Source organism: Salmo salar, chromosome 16 (genome assembly GCF_965601325.2).
Source record: "Salmo salar chromosome 16, fSalSal1, whole genome shotgun sequence".
NCBI classification, from domain to species: Eukaryota; Metazoa; Chordata; class Actinopteri; order Salmoniformes; family Salmonidae; genus Salmo; species Salmo salar.
In genome coordinates this window covers 46,893,610-46,909,334 of record NC_138306.1, presented here as the reverse complement: position 1 = coordinate 46,909,334, position 15,725 = coordinate 46,893,610, and the positions used below count along the sequence as shown (strand labels likewise).

The window sequence follows — 15,725 nt, the reverse complement described above, 5'->3', positions numbered from 1 at the left end:
CTCTGAAATTAGTAATTCCTTAGAAAATCCTTTTTTTTTTTTTTTTTACAGTTGAACTGATATGAGTAACATCTTCTCCTACAAAGTTGCAGGTAAACAAACGAGGGCGTGATATTTTTGATCGTCAGTGGAATTGCATATTGATTAGCCTGCATTTCCTAAATAAGGGGCTATAATTAGAGACAAATTCCATACTGTCTGAGATTGTAAAAATGTCTCAAGTCTTGCTTTCTGAGAAACTCCTTAGTGTTAATTGTATTGTGAACTTATTAGGTCTGGGTCTTCCAAATAGAGCAGGTACATGGTGCTGGTGCATAGTTCAAAATGGGGTGGGGATATAGGTAGGCTGGTTTAGTTTACAGTAGTTTGTCAACACAATCAGGCTATTAGCAACTAGCCTAACTAATGGTCCAGGTATGATTCAATGTGGACATCAAAATATATAGGATGACATGGCAATAATATTTTGGTAGGAGACAAAGAAATAAAACCTTGGCAACACCACATCGACCGGGTTAATTGAGATGTTTCGTTTTGTTCGTTGTCTTTGTTATGCACAGTTCAAGATGGGCAGAGGGGATATGGTGCTCCACTTTACATACTACAACACATTGTCGCTGAGCTGATCTGAAAAAAATTATCCTGCTCACATTCACAAAAGCAGCTTTGGCATCAGACCCAGCACAACTGGTTTGGTCTTGTAATGTTACAAATCCCATTTCTTCCTCTTTATAGATAGAAGCAACGGTCGGTTTGGTCACCAAAAACACCATGTCTTTTTCATACCCAGGCAGCTATACAACATGAGTGTTCATCAGAGGATAGAGCAGTCATTTTGATGGCCATGAAAACAGAAAAACTGGCTAAGAGAATAAGAAAAACAATGATATGCCATAATAACCATTGAAAAATATGCTTTAGGAATGTCTCCATTCTTTCCCTAGTCCAGTGTGTGTTCTTTGACAAGACCCGGACTTATCTGGTAAAGATAAAACATAAAGACAGACAGAGCACAAGTTAGATCTATCAAGCAATAATGACACTAACATGGTTTGAAGGTGTAATAATTTAAATCAGGGGCCATTGTCTAATAACAAACCACACATGCTGACGCAATAACATGTTAAATGTTACATGAAAAAAGCTGTCCTTTAAAGTTTGAGGTACTGTTCTTGTATTTGAGTGATTTTAAGTCTCAGTATCAATGCAAACTTGCAAAGTAAAGGACTTTGTATAGTTAGTACAGGAGTAACATTGCATGGACTGTAGACATGGTATCTCACTCACCTTCTCAAGGACCTGGCTTCATATACTGTGTCGTCCTCCTCGTCACTCTCCAGAGCAGCCATCTCCACGCTGTCATCATAGTTTGACAACAGGCCATATTTCTTCCGAGAGGTTGTTTTCTTCAGCCTAAACATAATTACATATCATATACACACTGAATCAGGCAATCAAATCGCAAATTAATTAGGCAACCATTGCTACCAACTAGTAGTAGTAAGTTATACGTTATAATCAACTTGTTATACTCACCGCACAGCTCTCACGAGGAAATAGAGCACTCCAATTGTGGTGATTCCAATAACGACGTACAATGTTCTTTGTATCATTGAATTATCTACTTCGAAAGCGTTGAAAAAGTTACGGGGATTGTTCTTGGAAGTCGTGTTATTGGCACTCGAATTCGTGACATGTTTGGTGTTGATGGCAGTAGTAATGACTGTTGGCGACATCGTGCTTTCCTCTGCTATGGTTGAAATAGCCCACAGCGTCGGTAAAATAATCCTCATGACTCCTTGAAATTGCATTTTTGTTGTCGGTTAACACTACAAATATGGAGTAACACTAAAATGACACCGGCACGTGGTTTCAATCGAGGTAATAGCAAGTTCACTCGAGCATTTCGTTGAAAGCATACGTGGTTTTGTTTGTTTTGATAAGTACATTCATCCACTGGGAAGTTCTTCCTGTAGTGACGCAGTTGTACAGCGGGGCCGAGGCTATTCAGGTGTCTTAACGTTTAAATGTATGCATGTCTTATTTTACTGTCAGGCGGGTGTGCCTTCGTTTACAATGTTTGGGGAAATGGAAAACGTAATGAAAATAATAATACAATAGTAATTTTAACTAGAAACGTAATCAGCACAGCGTATCATGATTATCATTAGCCCAAATGCCGGCAGATGGCGATATTGAGTCGTTTAATGTGAAACCACCCAATATCGCCATCTGCCTGCATTTGGGCTAGTTAATCATCGAACTAATACATTGTTTAAGTAGGCTCATCAGAAAAATACTATATAATATATAAAAAGTGTATAATAATAATACATAAAGTGTATAATTATACATCTGACCAGGGAAATCTCAAGGCCCTAGTTATAGCCACACATTTTCCTGGTCAGGCCGTCAGGAAAAACAGGCCCCTATCTATGATGTGTAACAAAACTAGCAAGCTACTACACAATGCAGTTGTTAATAAAGTTGGCTCTCAGCTTTACTAGTATTTAGGATACAATACAACATTTACTCAGACTTCACTGAATTTGACCATCAGTGCCCCCTCAAACTTGTGATGTATGATGCCACACAAGGTTCCTTCCAAAAGTAGTTAGGGACAAAAATGCTTGGGCTCATAATACTCAAAGTATTGTATGCACGTTTTACCATTTCAAATCAATATTCTCTGTTTTACCTTTAACTATTAACCTTTATTTAATAGCTCTGCTCGTGTCCAGTTCTTTCATAAGCATTTAGACAGATAAGCTATAATAGGAACTATGGTCATTCTTGTGTGGTTGTAATATATTGTAAATTATGAGCATGCAGGGCTCCCTTGCAAAAGAGACCTTGGTCTCAATGGGAATTCCTGTTCAAATAAATTCAAGTAAGTTAGTATTTAGCCCAGAAACAAAATGGGAGCAGTCTTTATAGAGCCAATGCTTTGCGGGACAAAGAAGGAAAGAAACAGGTGAGCAAGAAGAACCTAAAGAGGAAATGACAAGTAAAAAGCAGAGAAAATATTTATTGAAGGCACTAGAACCAGAAAAATGTGAGCTACACAGAACACTACACAATGACAAAACAATTACATTTTGTTACAAAACAAATGTAATTTGTTTTCTATGACACTTATCTGAGAGGCTCAAGAATGGTCCCAAGCTATAATGAAAATATACATGTTTCATTAATATAAAACCTATATTGCTTCTGAATAGATACTTTTCGTGGTACAAAAAAAATGACTAGCATTATACACAGCTTTTCATCCCAACCCCCAGACAATCAACATCACCTCCCTTGAAGAAAACCTGCCATCTTAAGTGATCAAGGTTGTGATTATTTTAAATGCTTTGCAATTTTGCATAATTGGTAAACCCACTCTTGCCCTGGCCTGGGGTATGCAAAGTATGTAAAATGACTTTGTCAACACATGCCACATATTGATGTAGAAGCAAGTGTCACTTATCCTTAAGTCAGGTTGAGTTGTCTAGAAATTGTGATTATTCTACATTGGAGACCATGCATAGGTTAGCATGTAATAAACTGATGTGTTCAAGGATACTCAAGTGATTGAACAAAGCGGCTGAGCCCTGTGCCGCTGAAATTCTTTTATTGCTTTTGCACCAGGTCAACATTGGGAGAGAGACTGAGGAGTTGATGCACAACTAAATTGTGAAAACCTAAAATAACCACTTACTCAACATTTCCAACAGAAAATGATGCACAAGTGAAATGTCTATGTATTAATACCGACAGTTGATAATGACCTTTCAAATAACTATTCATAAGTGGTCTACAACAATGTGTCCACCAATGTAACCAGCGTATAGCATCACTGCAGACGTATAGTTGTCTGACGTATGCAATTCCTACAAGCCTGAGGACCTGTAAGCCAGAAACAACCTATAGGTTCATTACAACTAAACAGACCAAAAAAAGGCTCCAACCTTTAAAAAGCACTTGTCCAAAAATAGCTAAATGGATCTCAATTTAAGAGGCACGTTGTCCAGACGAGTCCAGTTCCTAGACGACCATGACAGTGAGGGTGCCGTATAGCCGCTTTTACTTAATTCAGTCAATGCTAAGTCACAGCCCTGTAACATAAGGCTACTAACCCCTCACGAGAAGGCCTTTGTGAACACTTAAGATGAGTGACAGACTTTTGAAAATATTCAAACATTTCTTAAGAGCACATGTAAAATGACCATCATTCGTTCTTAGGCGCAATTGTAAATGATATGACCATCATTCATCTTGGCATTAAACTAACAGAGAAGCTTAATTCATAGATCACAGCAGCAGAGCCGCAAATAGTCCGCATATGTGCAAGACTCGAAAGAGCCTTGTAAATGTGCAACAATGTGCAGGCAGACTCCCACACTGGTAGTGAACTATGAATAAAGCTGCGAGTGTCATGTTAGCTACAATAACTTGCAAAAAAAAAGCCTGATTTGGTTTTGAGCTGAAGTGTATGACAGAAGTTGTATAAATATACTAAATTAAACAGCCACTGCAACAGAGGGAGGCAAGCAATTAGGACAAAAATCATAAACAAACAATACACTTATCAGGAAAGCTCAGCCAATAGACCTTTTGCAAAGGCACAGTGGTTAAGTCAACCACTGACCAAGACCTGTCTACAACCAACAGTGTATTTGGAATAACAATTGTGGACAATATTGGATTTGTACAAAAATGATTGCATACATTTCAGAAAATTCAAAACAACCTACATCTAGAGATACATTAAACAAGGCTAGGAATATGAACCACATAACCCATTGTACCAGCGTGTGTGTATGTATATATAGCATTGTGGATTGAATCTTGCAACTAGCTAGCTCAACTTTTAAAACAAGAGGGCGCTTTAAAATAAGACAAATTATAAAAGATACCTTCATGATATATGGGGTGGGAAGGAATGGACAACCTTGTAGTACATTTCATACAAAATTGTAAACCCATAATCAGCTGTAAACCTGGTCTTTGCAAACAAAGGATTTGAGGGGGGGGGGGGAAGATGGCCAAAACAATTATCTTGTAAAATGCCCAAAATATCAAATTGAAGGACGTAAGACTTCTGGAGTAAGGCACAGAAAACATCAGAAGGCAAAGAGGACATGAGGCATCACAGAAGTACCTCAGTGCCTAGTGGTACTAGACCCCAAGGGTGAATGGAACTTTCCAGTAGGCTGAAGTTTAGGCTAGGCGAGTGTCTTTAGTCAGACTCAGAAAGGCAAGTGTAAACTACTTGTGTCTGTGCAGAGAGACAGAGCAAGGAATTCATTCACCTCAAAAAGGCAAGATAATAGAAAACTAAGAATGTAAACCCCCAGTAAAACTAGGTGTTATTTACTTTTCCCCCATAGGTCAATGTATATAGCTTTGCGTAAATAAATATCATATACTAGGAATGATGGAAGTGAATTCTGTGGTTGAGGCTACTATGAAGAGCCGCTTCCCCACAACGGCCCATTAGCAGTAGCGTTTTGGGCTGCCCCCTCAGATTGTGGATTTGGAGAAGGACACCCTCAGGTGGTGGTTCTCGCCCAGGTCGTGATTGTGGAACTTGATGAGGGACTCGATGGCCTCCTCCACTGAGTCCATCTGGACCAAAGCCATCTTGCGGTCTTTCCTAAAAACAATGCACCAACACTGTCAGATACAGACTTAAAAAAATAAAAATAACTTTTGACATACGGTCCGATATGCAGACTTTCCTTAAAACATCACCCACACAACCAGATAGAAAAGAATAAAGATGTAAAAAAAATACTAAACATGGCTGTTTTTTTTTTAATTGGGGAAAAGGTAACGTACTGGAAGAACTTGAAGGCCTTGACCATTGCACCAGAGCTCGCAAACAGCATCTTAAGGTCATCCTCAACCACAGAGGGACTAAAAAGAAAGACACAATTGTAAAACTTGACAAGACTTTAGCAGTAGTTCACCAATACATACTGTAGCTATTGGCTGAGTTTTTCCTGTACCATGAAAGTGGTACCTGAGGACTAGCAGCTATTGAAAGAGTCAGTGGGCTCATTGCAGCAGAAACGCCTCCGGTCTACTTACGGGATGTTTGAGAGGTGCAGGGTGGCTGAGGGAGGGAATATGTTGGAGTAGTTCTTAGAGCCGGGCTTCTTGAAGCGGTGCAGAGGGGAGTTGCTGTAGTCCTTTGTCAGGCCCTGGTCCTCGTGGCCCTCACGGGGCAGCTGAACATTGGTGTGTTTGGACAGGGTGACGCGCAGCGCTGTCCCGTGTAGCCTCTGGCCATTCAGGTGGCTCATTGCTGTTGGAAGCAGAGGTTAAGCTCAGGGTCTTCTAGTCCGAGATGCACATTGCTCCCTACACATGGTTTTGTTTAGCACTACTTTTCCTAGATTATTCCTTTCCAAGAAAGTTTAGCTGGGCCTTACCTAGCTGCGCCTGAGTCCCATCAGACATCTGGATCAGAGCGTTCTCCTTCTTGTTGAACAGGATCTTCACTCTCATTACATCACCATATACACCTTCACACAGATTTAGGAGGGGGAGGGGGGAGAGAACAACAACTGTTTGAAACCATGTCTTTGGGCACCTTTAAGATTTTAACACCTATCTGGGCCCCATTGGGAAGCTTGTGTATATGAATAACTTCGGTTCATAATCAAGTTGCTCCTCCATTTAGTCAAATGAGAAGGGGGTGAAATGCATTCTAGCAAGAGCGACTGAAGCCACTGATCATTAGAATGTTGCATCATGGCCACTAGTGTGAATTACTCAGGAGGTACAGTTTGTGTGACTTTACTACACCATAAATGTCCATAAAAAAATGTTAATCAAAGTGTAGGCTACTGTTTGGACATCGGTTTAAATAAACTCAAAGAATTGAAATTCTCAAAGAGAAAGGCAGTGGAACTGCAAAACGTAGCTACACTTGGATGGAAAAAGGTAAAGGGAAAATTAGGGTTTTATGTAGTTTATCAAGGAGGAAGTGACGTGTGTGTCTACCAAGTGACCCCTCCCTGTTGAATTGGTAAATAACATTGAAGACTGAAGATGCTTAATGGTTAAGAAAAAAAACAGGGGCCGAGTCAGAAATAAGAATAAGGATCCTAAGCTATGCAAAATTGGCCATATGTACTCTGACCATTAACCAAAAGCAATTGATACAGCATTCATAAAAAGGGCATGCAAAATGAAAAAAACCAGCATGCAAATTTACCATGAAAACTATGACTGAACAGACAAATGATAAAATATTATGTAAGTTACAGCATCCCACTGAATTTCCACAAGATATTCTTATCAATTTAAATGCACAACCTGCAGTCTTGTAATTTCCACTATGCTTAAGGGAATAGTAAACTCTGATTAAAACAATTATTCATAGGTTCTCAGGTCATGAAATTGGTCAATAGTATTAAAAGAGACTAGTCAGCCATATCTATATAGCGTGGGACCTAAAAATGCAGCCTTGAGAGATCGGCACGAAATTTGCATTGCTTTTAAGGGCCACATATATTCTTTACCAATTTGGCTGAAGTTGATGACCAGCCTCAAACCATATCAACTATAGACACATTTCAGATAAGGAAACATTTTTGACCAATCTATTCCTTTAAAACATTTGCTATGCCCGTGGACACAAACACTGAAAATGCTGCAACTTTCCCACCAAGTTTCTCAAAGCAACACGCAAAACGCATGAAACCAAAACAAGACACTCAAAAAAACATTTGAAACAAACTGGTTATGATAAATAGAACTGAACAAACAAGTAGTAATAATAAAAAAAAGGTGCCAATGACAACATACCGAAAAGAATAAAGAGGCATTGGGGCGTAACTCTCTTTATAAGACAGCAGAGGAAGGCAGCGGAGGGAGGAAGGGACAGGAAAAAGATCGGAGGCAGGAGAGTGGAGGTTCAACATATCATCCACAGCGGAGGCAGTTCCACGGGGTTGGATCATGAGGAGGGTTAATAAATTGGACAGGAGAGAGGAAGGGGGGGGGTGTGGAGAGGTGGTTTATGTAACAACATGATATGAGCAGAGATGAGTGGATATGTTTATATGTGGTGTGTATTGAAGATGTGGTGTAATGGTTCAGAGAAAGAAGGTGGATACATGGGGCGTGCAGTCCGTTTGGCAAAAAAAGGTTATATAAAAATTCTTTTTTTTTTTTTTTAAAGAGGGTGAGATAGGGGGAATGGGGACAGAGAGAAACAAGAAAGAGGTAAAAAACCAACAAAAAAAACAAGGTCAGTATACAGAGAAATATGAAGTGTTCCATCCAGTATAGAATGTGCTTTAAAAAGGGTTTAAATCATGTAAAGATCACTCAACCTACAATGAAACTAGGAGGAATGATACACATGAGTGGCTGAGACAATATTTATTCTATAATTCTGTGAGTTTAAGTGTACCATTGGTATTAACATAAATAGATACACTCTTTAAATGAATGATTGTAGAAATATTGGATGGGCTTAAGCAAACGATAAAAGCAATATTGGCTCTAAATTGGATGAAAAATGGCTCTACATCTATGTGATAGGTTATGGGAATGACTTCTCAAAGAACAATTTAAAGTGTATCATGTTTAGTAGATGAAGAGGGACTGTAACATTATGTTGAGAAATTGAACGTTAATAGAAATACCACAGAGTTTATGTACAGTATGTAGGTCGTACTGTTTGTATGGTAAATACTATAGTTCGTATGCATGAGAAAGGCGCAAAAGAGAATCTGCATTTTGATTTAATGAAAACGTGCCAATATTTAGAATTATAATAATAATGATTGAATGAGTCAACATAAATGTATCTTCATGAAGTGTGTATATCCTAAGTGTTTGTTTGTATCTTCTGCCTGTGAAACACCGGTAATGGGGATGGTACAACAGGAGAGAGAATGAAAACTAGGGAAGACGAAACCAAGAGCTCTGCTACACTAGACTTGTATGCAATGCCTTCTTGAAGGAGTTGACAGAGAAAAAGGGGGTGCTATATTAGGGTTGGGCGACTTCAGCCTTTGTCCTATCGTGACTAGGTGCCCATAAAACCTTATGAAATACATTAGCCACCCCCCATTTTCTTTTTTAAATAAATTAAAACTAAGCTAAAATGACAATTGGGCAAAAGCGCGAAATCGAATGCAACTGGACGAATCATGACAAAATATGTTTTAGAAAGCCTGGCAAGCGCAGGTAATGGTAAATATTTTCTAATATTCCTTTCTGGTGGAAGAGCAAAATATGACAGAACAGTTAGTGTCTTACCGTAGAGAGTTAGGTTATAGGCTGGATAGAAGCAGTCTACCATTTTCACAATTGCTTTATTTGCCTCATGAAACAATAGAAAAATAAGTTGTTTGTTCTCTCTCATAAAGCTATAATTGAGAATAGCCTATAGACTTTCTTGTTCTTTTTGAAAGTCACAACTACGGGACAACACCTTCGTAGGCTACTATATATGTATTTGGGTAATTAGCTAGACAAGGTAGTTGAGAAGTGTCCATTATTTAAAAAATAAATAGGTTTAGGCTATAGCCTAAATGCCCAGGCATCCGACAAACATTTTTGCGCCGCTTTCATGAATTAAGCTAAACCATTGTCTGTCACATCACGAGGTCGTCACCATTGATCTTGGCCTTCAGAAGATGCTATCGTAATATCGCCCCAGCTCTCTGCTGTTGTATATCACCTAGGCATGACTTTATGTATGTGTGAGTGAGTGAGAGAGAAGGGGGGGCTGAATTCTAAACATTTTCAATAGAAGTGGTACATTAACAGAAATGTTTTAACACCAAGTGCCAGCATATAATACACAGCCATCAATGTACTTGGCATGTTTCATGTGGGCCCACTGAAGCAGCCCTCTCCACATACTGACTGTAGTCCAATTCTCTACCCTTTTCCCCAAAGTCTGCACTCATTCACTTCCTCGCATGGATGTAAAAGTACCTGGTGAGACGAAATATGGTAGAGAGTAGCCCAGACTTATGACAATCAACTTCCTTTAAAAACGCATGAAGGAAGAGTGAGCAAGTGCACACTTGGGGGAGCAGGGTAGGAAATAGGAAGGAAACCCACATCTACAGAGAAGCTCACAGCTGGAGACTGTTGACCTGGGCCACCAGGGTGCGAGAGTGAGGCAAGGCAGGACTAACCTCTGGGTTGAGGTTACTGAGCAGCAGAACACAGTTGCCACCGGTGAGTTGGTGGAAGCCCATTCTGCCTGCAGCCGCTGCAGCCCCAGGCATGGTCAGATGGGCCAGGCCTCCAGGAACTCCCTGCATCGTCAGGCCTGCGGAGGGAAGCAAATGGAACAGGATAACGAATCAGTGAACAAGCTAAGAAATGGGTTGACAGATAAACGGCTGGACAGGAAGCCGCCCAACAATTGACTGCTAATCTGCTCATAGGTCAAGGTCTGCAAAATTATCAAAGTAGTCAGTGAAGCCACTCAATGGTAGTAGATGAGGCCAGTTTGCCCCTTTAAATGTAAAGTGCTAGTGAATGTAAGTACAATCCAACGTTGGTCAGGGGCAAGCCAAGCGTCAGAGGAGGAGCCAACTAACCTGCAGCTTGCTGAATGGTGAAGGCTGGGGGGAAGGCGTGAGCTCCCGCATATGGGTTGGCCGAGATAATCCCGGGAGGACCTTGAGAAAAACACATGGATACAGAGGAGTGTTAATCGATTTCTTGAATTGATCGATTTATTGTAAATTATACAAATATAAATGTTCAAATTATTGTACAGGTGAAAAGGTACTGGGTCAGCCATACACAATATATACACACACAAAAGTATGTTGGCAGCCCTTCAAATTAGTAGATTTAGCTATGTCAGCCACACCCGTTGCTGACAGGTGTATAAAATTGAGCACACAGCCATGCAATCTCCATAGACAAATATTGGCAGTTAAATGGCCTTACTGAAGAGCTTAGTGACTTTCAACGTAGCACCGTCATGAGATGCCACCTTTCCAAAAAGTCAGTTCGTCAAATTTCAGCCATGCTAGAGCTGCTCCGGTCAACTGTAAGTGCCGTTCTTATGAAGTGGAATCGTCTAGGAGCAACAACAGTACAGCCGCGAAGTGGTAGGCCACACAAATTCGCTGAGTGCTGAAGCGTGTAAAAAATTATCTGTCCTGAGTTGTGACACTCAAGTTCCAAACTGTCTCTGGAAGCAAAGTCAGCACAATAACTGCTCGTCAGGAGCTTCATGAAATGGGTTTCCATGGTCGAGCAGCCGCACACAAGCCTAAAATCACCATGCGCAATGGCAAGCGTCAGCTGGAGTGGTGTAAAGCTCTCCGCCATTGGACTCTAGTGCAGTGGAATTGCATTCTCTGTGATGAATCACGCTTCACCGTCTGGCAGTCTGACGGACTAATCTGGGTTTGGCGGATGCCAGGAGAACGCTACCTGCCCCAATGCATAGTGCCAACTGTAAAGTTCGGTGGAGGAGGAATAATAGTCTGGGGTTGTTTTTCATGGTTCGGGCTAGGCCCCTTAGCGCCAGTGAAGGGAAATCTTAACGCTACAGCATACAATGACCTTCAAGAGGATTCTGTGCTTCCAACTTTGTGGCAACAGTTTGGGGAAGGCCCTTTCCTGTTTCAGCATGACAACGCCCCTGTGCACAAAGCGAGGTCCATACAGAAATGGTTTGTCGAGATCGGTGTGGAAGAACTTGACTGGCCTGCACAAAGCACTGAGCTCAACCCCATCGAACACCTAAGGAATGAATTGGAACACAGACTGCGAGACAGGCCTAATCAACCAACACCAGTACCCGACCTCACTAATGCTCGTGGCTGAATGGAAGCAAGTCCCCGTAGTAATGTTCCAACATCTAGTGGAAAGCCTTCCCAGAAGAGTGAAGAGCAGTTATAGCAGTAAAGGGGGGACCAACTCCATATTAATGCCCATGATTTTGGAAGGAGATGTTCGAGGTGGTGGTGCCCACATACTTTTGGTCAGGTAGTGTAGCTCCCCACCTGTTCAGTCGTGTCTAAATGAAAAGCGAGAAGAGACGGAGGTATTTTAAACATATTTACCATAGTACTCACCGAAGGCTGCAGCCATAGCCTGGTGGTCGATTGAGGGATGGCTGTCCCCCGTGGGTAGGTCGGGACGCGTGTAGTCCCGGCTCTTGTCGTTGTTGTACTTCACGTTCAGGCTGGTCAGCTTGGAGAAGTTGATGCGGAGGGTGCAGCAGGCGTTGTAGATGTTCTGCCCGTCTAAAGACTTCATCACAGGGAAACAGTTTCAACGTTAAACTATCCATAAAAGTGTCCAAATATCCAGGATTTGCTCATTCCTCTTTCAGAGTAGTCCTTTCCCCATTTTCAAAAATGTAACACATTCAAGTCAGGATTTAAGAATACAATGACGTGCTGTGTATTATTGTGACAAGTAGAGGGTGCCACTCACAAGTTTCGTGTGCTGAGCGGTCAGGCCGTCAGAGTACTGCAGCAGGGCCTGGAACTGGTTGTTTTTGGTAAAAGTGATGATCTTCAGCACCGCTCCGAACTTGGAGAAGATCTGCGAGCGATAACAGCATGGTCAGGGGGAATACAAACGTAGACCTATACATTCATACATGTAGTGAGTGTGTTATAAGACTGTGTTACCTGATGCAGCACGTCCAGGGTGACGGGGTAGAAGAGGTTCTCCACTATGACACGCAGCACGGGGCTGGCCCCGCTCATGCCGGCCGAGGCATCCACCCCTGCCATGGGCATGCCCCCCGTCTGCACTACGTTCACCGCCTGCAGTGCCGCCTGGGCTCTCTGTGGGGAGGGGAAGAGAGGAGGGTGGTTCAGTGGAAGAGTTAAGAACCTAGTGGAATTCCACATGAAAGCTCAGGTAGAAATGTAATGAGTAGAGCTGACATGACTCCCAGACTAGAGGTCGACCAATTATGATTTTTCAACGCCGATACCAATTATTGGAAGACCAAAAAAAGCCGACACCGATTCAAAAATCGGCAGATGTATATATTTTTGTAATAATGACAATTACAACAATACTGAATGAACACTTATTTTTAAATAATATAATACATAAATAAAATCTATTTAGTCTCAAATAAAATGAAACGTGCTCAATTTGGTTTAAATAACGCAAAAACAGTGTTGGAGAAGAAAGTTGTGCAATATGTGCCATGTAAAAAAGCTGACCTTTAAGTTCCTTGCTCAGAACATGAGAACATATGAAAGCTGTTGGTTCAATATTCCCAGTTCTTCAATATTCCCAGTTAAGAAGTTTCAGGTTGTAGTTATTATAGGAATTATGACGCGTCGACTATTTCTCTCTATACCATTTGTATTTCATATACCTTTGACTATTGGATGTTCTAATAGGCACTTTAGTATTGCCAGCCTAATCTCAGGAGTTGATAGGCTTGAAGTCACAAACAGCGCTGTGAAGCAAGCGTTGCTAAGAGCTGCTGGCAAAAGCAGTAAAGTTTGGATGAATGCTTACGAGCCTGCTGCTGCCTACCACTGCTCAGTCAGACTGCTCTATCAAATCATAGAAAAACGAGCCTTTGGTCATTAACATTGTCAAATCCGGAAACATTCATTTCGAAAACAAAATTATAATTATTTCAGTGCTAATATGGAACCGTTCCGTATTTTATCGAACGGGTGGTATCCCTAAGTCTAAATATTGCTGTTACATTGCACAACCTTCAATGTTATGTCATAATTATGTACAATTCTGGCAAATTAGTTCGCAACGAGCCAGGCGGCCCAAACTGTTGCACATACGCTGACTGCGTGCAATGAACGCAAGAGAAGTGACACAATTTCCCTAGTTAATATTGCCTGCTAACATGAATTTCTTTTAACCAAATATGCAGGTTTAAAAAATATATACTTCTGTGTATTGATTTTAAGAAAGGCATTGATGTTTATGGTTAGGTACATTCGTGCAACGATTGTGCTTTTTTCGCAAATGCTCTTTTGTTAAATCATCCCTCGTTTGGCAAAGTAGGCTGTGATTCAATGATCGATGCGGTGCCTGTTAATTTATCATATGCAATGCAGGACAAGCTAGTTAATCTAGTAATATCATCAAACATGTGTAGTTAACTGGTGATTATGTGAAGATTGTTTTTTATAAGATAAGTTTAATGCTAGCTAGCAAATTACCTTGGCTCCTTGCTGCACTCGCGTAACAGGTGGTCAGCCTGTCACGCAGTCTCCTCGTGGAGTGCAATGTAATCGGCATCCAAAAATGCTGATTACCGATTGTTCTGAAAACTTGAAATCGGCCCTAATTAAAAATCGGCCATGCCGTAGGTCGACCTCTGCCACAGACAGTCATCTGTGTTCTACACAAAACATTTAAATAAGATCTTTAAGTTTCACCTCACTGAATAAACTCAGGTTAGCAATATAGCCCAAGTTCCTAGTTGCTTGACATTCACAAGAGAAATATCCGTAAAAAATAAACAAAATTGGTGGGGTGGGTAAAAGATGACATGTTTGTATACACATCAGTAGAAACTTTGGGGCCTATTTGTGAGTGTAATACACCTGGTGGGAAGAAAATCACCCCATGGAGAGAAACTTTGTAGGGGAGTGTCTCCCAGGGGAGTGCCTCATTTGGAGGGCGCATAGTACACACTACACACTCAACCACAAGATATGCAGGGAAAGGTAAACAAGCCTTTAAGCTTGTGAAACACACTGCAAAAGAAGGTATAAGTTGAACAAATTAGCAGTCGAATGCCGACAGCGCCATTTTTGCTAACATGGAAAATCTTAATTCTGATTGGCTGTTGTCAGCTATGATGCTGACAAGTAGACAGGTGGTTTGCTTGTGCAACCACACAAGCCCTGGCAAGAACAGAGAGTTCCCAATTGAGTCATTCTGACCCTGAAAAACAGGAAACAGAGGGACGAGCTAGAGCCCATAGCTTCCATGGCCGGTTCAAAATATCTCTAAAAAGGAAACCCACTTCATGTTGGCTCTAAGCCTCAAACACTTTGCTCAGAGCTTCCAACAAACAAAACAAAAAACTATCTGAATGAAGAGTCCTTGAGTCAAGTCCATATGTAGGCTTACAACTTCTCTTATGGCCTTCCACAAGAGTACACCTGAGCAGAAAGGGTTGTGAACAGTTGAGAAGGATGCACACTACATGAACGTGACTCACCACTTGGTTGGGGGAGTTGTCAGTCTTGAGCTCCTGGTGGTTGGAGTACTGCAGGAAGATGGGGTGGTTGCGGATGACGGGCGTCACAGAGGCGTAATAGCTGACCATGGCCTGGGCCGCGTCCTCAGTGTTCATCTCTATGAAGGCCTGGACACACAGGAGAATGCAATAAGAAAAACCATCTCTGAACAGCACTACATGTTCCTTTCTGGATAACACTTGGCGGCTGCTACTACCACCACCATTACCTGCTAGAGCTAATGAGCCAGTGGTTCTCAAACCACTTCTCAGGGACCCCCCAGACATTTCACAATTTTGCTGTAGCCCCTGGGCTTGAATCAGGTGTATTAGTTCTGGAATAGAAATGCATGTGAGAACACTTACCTGGTTCTTTCCTTTGAGCATGAGCAGGTTGGTGACTTTACCAAAGGACAGGCCCAGGGAGATGACCTCAGCCTCGTTGATGTCGTCGGGGAGCTTGCGCATGTGGATAACGCGTGACGGGATGCCTGGGCTCCTTATGTCACCTTTGAACTTCTTGCTGTCATTGCCATTGGCTGTG

The 15,725-nt window shown here is 41.4% G+C and overlaps 2 protein-coding genes across 6 annotated transcripts in view; both read right to left on the bottom strand.

Moving 5' to 3' along the window:
• Nucleotides 1-244: 244 nt before the first annotated feature.
• fam174c (family with sequence similarity 174 member C) lies at nucleotides 245-1,971 on the bottom strand. Of its 2 annotated transcripts, XR_001321466.3 has the most exons (3): nucleotides 1,537-1,825; nucleotides 1,288-1,413; nucleotides 245-979 (listed from the first exon to the last, which is right to left on the bottom strand). XR_001321466.3 is itself a non-coding variant. In XM_014149600.3 (2 exons), the coding sequence occupies exons 1-2, from the start codon at nucleotides 1,809-1,811 to the stop codon at nucleotides 1,284-1,286; spliced, it is 405 nt and encodes a 134-aa protein (XP_014005075.1). In that variant the 5' UTR covers nucleotides 1,812-1,971. The 2 variants fall into 2 exon arrangements, 1 of the variants encoding a protein (XP_014005075.1); XM_014149600.3 differs by lacking the exon at nucleotides 245-979 and having other exon boundaries at nucleotides 1,284-1,413; nucleotides 1,537-1,971.
• A 1,037-nt stretch (nucleotides 1,972-3,008) lies between these two features.
• The window catches only part of LOC106574066 (polypyrimidine tract-binding protein 1), a 33,854-nt gene continuing 21,137 nt past the window's right edge, over nucleotides 3,009-15,725 (bottom strand). For 3 of the 4 annotated variants that reach the window (XM_014149601.3, XM_014149602.3, XM_014149604.3), the window contains 12 exons: nucleotides 15,548-15,720; nucleotides 15,164-15,310; nucleotides 12,630-12,788; nucleotides 12,430-12,540; nucleotides 12,054-12,243; nucleotides 10,569-10,649; nucleotides 10,158-10,294; nucleotides 7,804-7,837; nucleotides 6,423-6,515; nucleotides 6,079-6,295; nucleotides 5,827-5,904; nucleotides 3,009-5,641 (listed from right to left, as the gene is read on the bottom strand). In XM_014149601.3, coding sequence (XP_014005076.1) covers nucleotides 5,509-5,641; nucleotides 5,827-5,904; nucleotides 6,079-6,295; nucleotides 6,423-6,515; nucleotides 7,804-7,837; nucleotides 10,158-10,294; nucleotides 10,569-10,649; nucleotides 12,054-12,243; nucleotides 12,430-12,540; nucleotides 12,630-12,788; nucleotides 15,164-15,310; nucleotides 15,548-15,720 — 1,553 coding nt within the window. In that variant the 3' untranslated portion in view covers nucleotides 3,009-5,508. The remainder of the gene's footprint in view (nucleotides 5,642-5,826; nucleotides 5,905-6,078; nucleotides 6,296-6,422; nucleotides 6,516-7,803; nucleotides 7,838-10,157; nucleotides 10,295-10,568; nucleotides 10,650-12,053; nucleotides 12,244-12,429; nucleotides 12,541-12,629; nucleotides 12,789-15,163; nucleotides 15,311-15,547; nucleotides 15,721-15,725) is intronic. The other variant, XM_014149603.3, reaches the window with a different exon arrangement.

Coding starts and splice junctions, on each gene's coding strand:
- fam174c (XM_014149600.3), bottom strand. CDS start 1,811: ATGCAATTTCAAGGAGTCATGAGGATTATTTTACCGACGCTGTGGGCT. Junction 1,414..1,536: donor TTCCTCGTGAGAGCTGTGCG/GTGAGTATAACA, acceptor AATTATGTTTAG/GCTGAAGAAAACAACCTCTC.